The sequence below is a fragment of the Morone saxatilis genome, unplaced genomic scaffold, assembly GCF_004916995.1.
Source record: "Morone saxatilis isolate NCDOM2014 unplaced genomic scaffold, NCSU_SB_2.0 Contig2, whole genome shotgun sequence".
Lineage (NCBI taxonomy): Eukaryota > Metazoa > Chordata > Actinopteri > Moronidae > Morone > Morone saxatilis.
Genome location: NW_023339762.1, coordinates 19,427,267 through 19,433,855, shown reverse-complemented (window position 1 = coordinate 19,433,855; position 6,589 = coordinate 19,427,267). Strand labels below are relative to the sequence as shown.

The 6,589-nt window shown below is 41.4% G+C and overlaps 1 protein-coding gene across 1 annotated transcript in view; it reads left to right on the top strand.

The window, feature by feature from the left end:
- The window catches only part of LOC118330405 (membrane-associated guanylate kinase, WW and PDZ domain-containing protein 2-like), a 76,509-nt gene that overhangs the window by 54,540 nt on the left and 15,380 nt on the right, over positions 1 to 6,589 (top strand). Inside the window, exons 7-10 of the mRNA XM_035664912.1 lie at positions 188 to 309; positions 946 to 1,128; positions 4,202 to 4,731; positions 5,579 to 5,747. Of these exons, the coding sequence (XP_035520805.1) occupies positions 188 to 309; positions 946 to 1,128; positions 4,202 to 4,731; positions 5,579 to 5,747 (1,004 nt within the window). The remainder of the gene's footprint in view (positions 1 to 187; positions 310 to 945; positions 1,129 to 4,201; positions 4,732 to 5,578; positions 5,748 to 6,589) is intronic.

The window sequence follows — 6,589 nt, the reverse complement described above, 5'->3', positions numbered from 1 at the left end:
CCTCCTACATGTCACACACTGGACCACAAATACAGTAAAAGGCAACATTGCTTTGAATTATCACTGTTACTTATTGTTCTAAAGTACGTTTTACTAAAAATATCTTCATAATATGGAGTTTTTGTTTTTGCTTTAGGCTTAGAATGACCCCTTTTCCATTATTTGTAATGATCCATTATATTTTCAGTCACATTAATCGAAGGACTCAGTTTGAGAACCCGGTCCTGGAAGCCAAGAGACGGCTGGAGCAGCAGAGGCAGATGCAGAGCCAGGGACTCTCTGCACTACCGCTGCCCACTATATTCAGAGGTACACATGGAATACCACAGTACAGTACAATATGTGCTGTACTTACATCAAAACATACTGACATACTCTACAGAATTGCGCAAATATAAAAAATGTAAGGACTGCAGAAAGGATATTCACGGCACGTGGCCTTGGCAGTGAAACTTGTGTGCTGAGAGATTTTTAAATTAATTGTAAATTCTCCCAGTTGCACAGAAATATTTTATACGGAAAATTCATTGTTCTCTTACTCCATCTAAAAGAATGTGCAGTTTTATGAGTATTTGACAGGGCAGATGCACAGTGTACAGGGTTGAATGGAGCTTGCTGGCAGTGCGGGGGACATAGAACATGCTCGCCCTGAGGCCCCTAGTGGACTAATCCAGGCACGCGTATAAGGACAATACTAGACCAGTACATAATGTACCGCTTTATCTGAGTGAAAACTGCATATGTCCAATGAGTCATCTTATCAGGAATTAAGGCACATCTTTATTGGTGCTTTTATATTCAGGAAAAAACTTACAATCGGTTCTTTGAGCACTGAATCATGACAAAATAAAATTTCAAGCAAAAACAATAAAGCAAACAAAATAAGGTTTCTAAATATCAAGGATATCTAAAATATCACACTTCAAAAACCTTCTTTCTCTGCAGAGAAGCCGTTGTTTACGAGGGATCCGACCCAGCTGAAGGGCACCTTCCTGTCAACAGCCCTCCAGAAGAGCAACATGGGATTTGGCTTCACGATTATAGGAGGCGACGAGCCCGACGAGTTCCTGCAAGTTAAGAGCGTAATACCAGACGGACCCGCCGCTCAGGACGGAAAGATGGACACAGGTAATTATGTGTACCAACGCAGAATTTTGACAACTGGTTGAGAAATAAATTGAGGTTTAAACAAACTACAAGCTGTCACTGCTGTCACTGCTGTCACTGCTGATACCGTAATACTGTGTTTATAGGAATTCTTAAGCACGGCCTCATTATTCTGACACCTCAACATTATGGTCCTTCATTTCCTGCCAAAGCAGATCAACTGCGAAGACTTTTTGCTGGCAGAGTTTCAATTTCATTCGAGCAGGTTTTTACCTGCCTGTGGGGTAATTTCTATCAACACCTGTTGTACCTAAAAGGCCAGAGGAGTGCAGTAGAGTGTAAGTATGCAGTAAATTTGGGCCTGCAGTGTAATTCTGGCATCAAAAGTTAAACTTGTGCCTCTCTGTGTGCCAACTCAGAACATTTAAGCATAAGCACTATAGCTTTAGTTAGTTGTAGTCCATGATAGTTTGTGCAGCCTCAGTTTCACCAAATCTTGATTGTGTGGTTCTGTGACAAAGAAAGCATTAATAAATCATAGATATTTTGGGGTCCTGATGTCCTATAGAAAATATTTCTTCCCCCAATATACAACATACAAAAGGAGGCACAACACAAAAATATCTTTATTCATTCAAACCTGAAGGTTTGGGACATGGGCCTGCCTCATGCCTCTTTTTCCACCTTTTGTCTGAGTGCAACAGTTTTTGAATCTTTACACACTCAAGCACCGTTTATGAAATTGTTCTAAGCTGTATAATAAATAAATGGTATCACAATGATGTGAAGAAAATTACAGTGATGCTCCAAGAACTGTTGAAGCACATCTTAGAAATGAATAACTTACTGGTAGAGGGTTCCACATCCCCTGAAATATCAATTCATCTTAAAAGAGGACATCATTGGCCTTCGGTGGCATATTTGGGGTGTCCTATATTTGTGCCTGTAGCACTGTATGTCCCTGACAAGGACTTCAGGTTCCTCTCAGCACAATCTCTGTCCTCTGTCAGTGCACTTTAACATTATGTTGTTAATGTGGAGGAAAGGGAACTGATTTGATTGGCCATAACTGACACCAGCCCACACATCATCTACTTCATCAGTAGATTCATTTCTGCTTAAACAGCACTGCAGGGGCAGCATCACTACACTAGCACCAGTGGTCATGGTTTTATCAAAATTCAGTCATACACAGTTACACCAGTGCCATGAAACTGTCTCATACTTGTGTTTGTGCTTTGATTTAAAAAACCAAAAATGTGTAACACAAGCAGTAATTCAGTTTCATGTGATCAATTGCTGTATGTTGTTCTGTTTGAAAGCACCAGTTAACAGACTTACATGGAGAACAAAGCTGATGTTAGTAAAAGTCATAGTAGCCTATAGTCATAGAGGCTTAGAGAAGAAACTACTATATGAACTGCTCTGAACCTGTGAGCTGGCCCCATGCCTGGCATGGTTGGTGCCTAAACTGCTCATTTAGAGCTCATTTCGGAGCTGGAAATCATCCTTCCTAGTCTCAGCTCTGGCTCTCTGCTTTTATGTCTCTCCCTCTGCCTATCAGTTTCTTTTTTATCCGGAATCCATCTCTTTCTATTTTATCTCCATCTCTCTCTTTGTCTATCTGGCTTACCCTTTATTATGCTTCCTTATCTAACCATGTCATCTGACACTTCTCCTCTGCTTTCAGCCTCAGTATATTTTCATCCCCTTTCTCTTTCTACCTCTCTAGTTTTTCTCTCGTTCATCCCTCTATCCTGGTCTGTCAGCCTTTTCCTCTCTCTCTGTTCTGATTTCTCTCTCTCCCAACTTGCTCCTCTCTGCTCTGTGACATTGCCAGAGCTGCTTACATAGATGCATGCTCGCACACATTCACACTCACCCATGCACACGGTCACAGAGTCACACACAGGCACTCCCTGGCTGAGATTAGCTGGCCTATTTGAGCTGTGCGGCATTGCTCTTAGGGATTGTGTATGATTGTGCATGTGACATGTATGGTGTGTGTTTATGTATGTGAGCACACGCACATGGGAGTGTGTGCGTGTCTGCATGTGTGGCAGAGAGTGCCTCCAGAAGTGTGAAATAGAGGATTTGAGGCAGCTGCATTTGTCATGGGGCTGTAACTTTAAAGCTGAAATCCATAACTTTCCACACATTAAAACTACAGCAGAGATGACAGGGTATCTAGTGTTGCATTTGGGGGGTTGTCTCACCTTGTTGTACGTAAGGTGAACATAACATTTAGGATGATGATTAGGAGGTGACATTAGATAGCTTAGCATAACACACATCATTTGTATTTTGTTTCCAAACAGGGGAGATGCAACATCATCATGCCTCATGCATGACCCAAGACTCGGTTGCTACTTGTAAATATTTGAGATTTTCTTGATTAGAGTATTTATAGATGCACCAGATGGTTGTCATAATCATGGAGACACATCAGGATACTGACCCTATCTTTCTCTCACCTCTCTGTCTCACACATACACTTGTAGATTGCCCTGCAGTGGCAGCAAACTGATATTATATTCCTATATGTGACACTTCGGAGGGACACTGTGCTTCTTCTGTGTTGCTGCAGAATGTCCTGATACCGCTGAGATTTGACATTTATGGCAATAGATGGTGACAAGTTGTATTTTTGCAGCACATGAACCACTGAGAACAGGTCCTGTGGTCTGTCTAACATGCAAGAAATACTAGACTAAGGCCAGACTCTGATCATCCCTTACTGCTAAAGAATAGTCAGTTTTGCAGATTAAAATGTATTTGCCAGAAACACAACATCAAGTTTAAACAAAGTGGACACAAGAAATCTCTCCTAATTAAAAGACAGATCTTTTAAAGACTAAACCTACAGTGAAATCAAATGACCACATTAACAAAACATTGGCTGCTGTCCTGTATTATCAAGAGAAACTATGCTAACACTAACACTTTCCTTCTCTCAAGTCTACTTCCAGTGATCATCACCTCACCACAACCCTACAACCATACTTGTCTATATTATAGTCTGTCTTACATGTAGCATACTGTAGTGAGACTGTGACTGAAGCTGTTGTGTCTCTCCTGTCTCCTTCCTCCTCAGGTGACGTCATTGTCTACATAAACGATATCTGCGTACTCGGCACCACACACGCCGACGTGGTGAAGCTTTTCCAGTCCGTACCGATCGGTCAGAGTGTCACCCTCGTGCTCTGTCGAGGCTACCCTTTGCCTTTTGACCCCGAGGACCCAAGTGGCGCAGCGAGCACCTCCCTGACACCCATTGGCTTGGAGCACCGCCCCTTGGTGGTGAACGGTCGCGGCAGCTACGACCCTTACCTGGAGTATCTGTCGTTGAGCTCCCAGCTGCCTCCTCAGGCTCTGGCCCAGGCCGGAGCTCCTCACCCCGGTGACACACATCTGGATGGCTCATCACTGCCACCCACCACACCTGGTTCAGCATCGGCACTCACGCCCCACGACGACAACGTGTCCATGGCTTCTTCAGGGACTGCAGGGGTTGCTGGGGCAACAGCACAAGGGGCAGAGCTTCTGACAGTTACCATGGTGAAAGGGGCCGAGGGATTTGGGTTCACCATTGCCGACAGTCCCACTGGTCAGCGAGTAAAACAGGTATCATCATCATCTGTACATCTCGTTCATTCACCATTAATAACCAAAAAATTAGAGGGTTCAGACCTGTTTGATATTTTACAGAATTTCACACAGTAAATTTGTTCTTTCAAGAGTGAAATCTCAGTAGTCAGCTAAACTCAGTAGTTGAGTTGAGTTAAAAAATTTAACTTGCAGAATTGAAACAGCAGGGCAAGGTAAATTTAATTCAGTCAACGTGACTAAGTAGAAAGAGATTGAGATAATAAGAACAAAGTGAGCTCAGCCAGTGAAGGATTTGCTATCTACTAACATAGTAATGAATGAAGACTAGACGTCCTAAAGAAGCTGCAGAATAAAAAAATCTGCTTACTTGGAATATTGGCTATAAAGAGGAGATAAATTGGAGAAGATGATTTACGATGTGACTATTTCTCATCCCTGTTGTGTTTGTACAGTTAAACATCTGCAATAGAAAAAGGACATCTGTCTTAACAGTTAATGTGTTTTATATTTTAGCATAAAACAAATTCCTTTAAATGAATTGCTCAAATAAACAAATATATCTCTATATAAATATATAATCTTGTAATGGTGCAGTTGACTGATTCTGTAAACCTTTAAACACAAGAATATTGAACAAATTAGATTTTAGGCACCAATGTGTCATGTCTGGTTTGGTGCAGCATTAATAGGAAGATGGTGAGTTAAGATCCCTCAATATATAAATAAACTATGTGGAGGTTTTCACTCTAACCCAAGATTATTAGTTATGGTAGACAATAGCGGTTTTAATGAGACTTAAAGAGTACCACAAAATCAGATCACAGTCACAATTGTGTGACAGTGGATGCGCTGTGTTGTGCAGGTGCTGGAGCCGGGCTCACAGGGAGCATCGGGGTTGATAGAGGGAGACCTGATCCTGGAGGTGAACCAGCAGCCAGTGGCTGCAGCTGGACATGGACGAGTGGTGGAGATGCTGAAAGAGTGTCCTGTGGGAGCCGAGGCAACACTCCTCATACAGAGAGCAGGAACAGGTGAGAGTTTGTCTGCTTGGTGATTTGTTTATATGCTTCTGATACAGTTTCATTCATTCTAATGTTCATTCATAAGGCAGGTTTATATGTATAGCACATTATAACAATAACAAGGCAATTCTTAGTGCTTTCCATAAAATATAAAAGGCATCAAAACAAAGGATGAAAGAAACACAAGGCAACATTTAAATACATACAAACAATAAAAAGAGTTAAGTAGAACAGATATATGAAATAAAACAGGAGCGTAAATGTTACAGTGTAAGATATTAATCAGTAAATTTAATAAAAGGTTAAAGGAACTGATACCTGCAGTTTTCTGATAGTTTCCAGATATGTGGTGCATAAAAACTGAAAGCAGACCTGTCCCAGACGATCTGAGAGGTCCGGATGGTTCATAACATAGCAGAAGATCAGAAATGTATTTATGGCCCTAAACCATTCAGTGCTTTATAAGTCAACAGCAGTATTTTAAAATCAATTCTTTGACAGACAGGAAGCCGGTGTAAAGACTTCATAACTGGAGTGATGTAATCCACTTTTTGGTGTTAGTGAGAAGTGTCTGATTTTTTTATTTGTAGAGAGACCTGTAAAGAGACTGTTCTTAGGCTCCAAAATTAATTACTTTAGTTTTATCTTTGTTTAATTGAAGGAAACTCTTGCATCTCCAGTCATTCATTTGCTGAATGCACATGTTTTAGTGATTTTAGTCCTCTTGTGATATAAGTATGTAAATTTGTGCGTCGGCTGCATATTTTGCTTTCCATAATCTGAGCTAGGGAGCATGTAGATGTTGAACTGAAGAGGCCCCAGAATGGAGCCCTGGGGAACTCCAGAGGTCA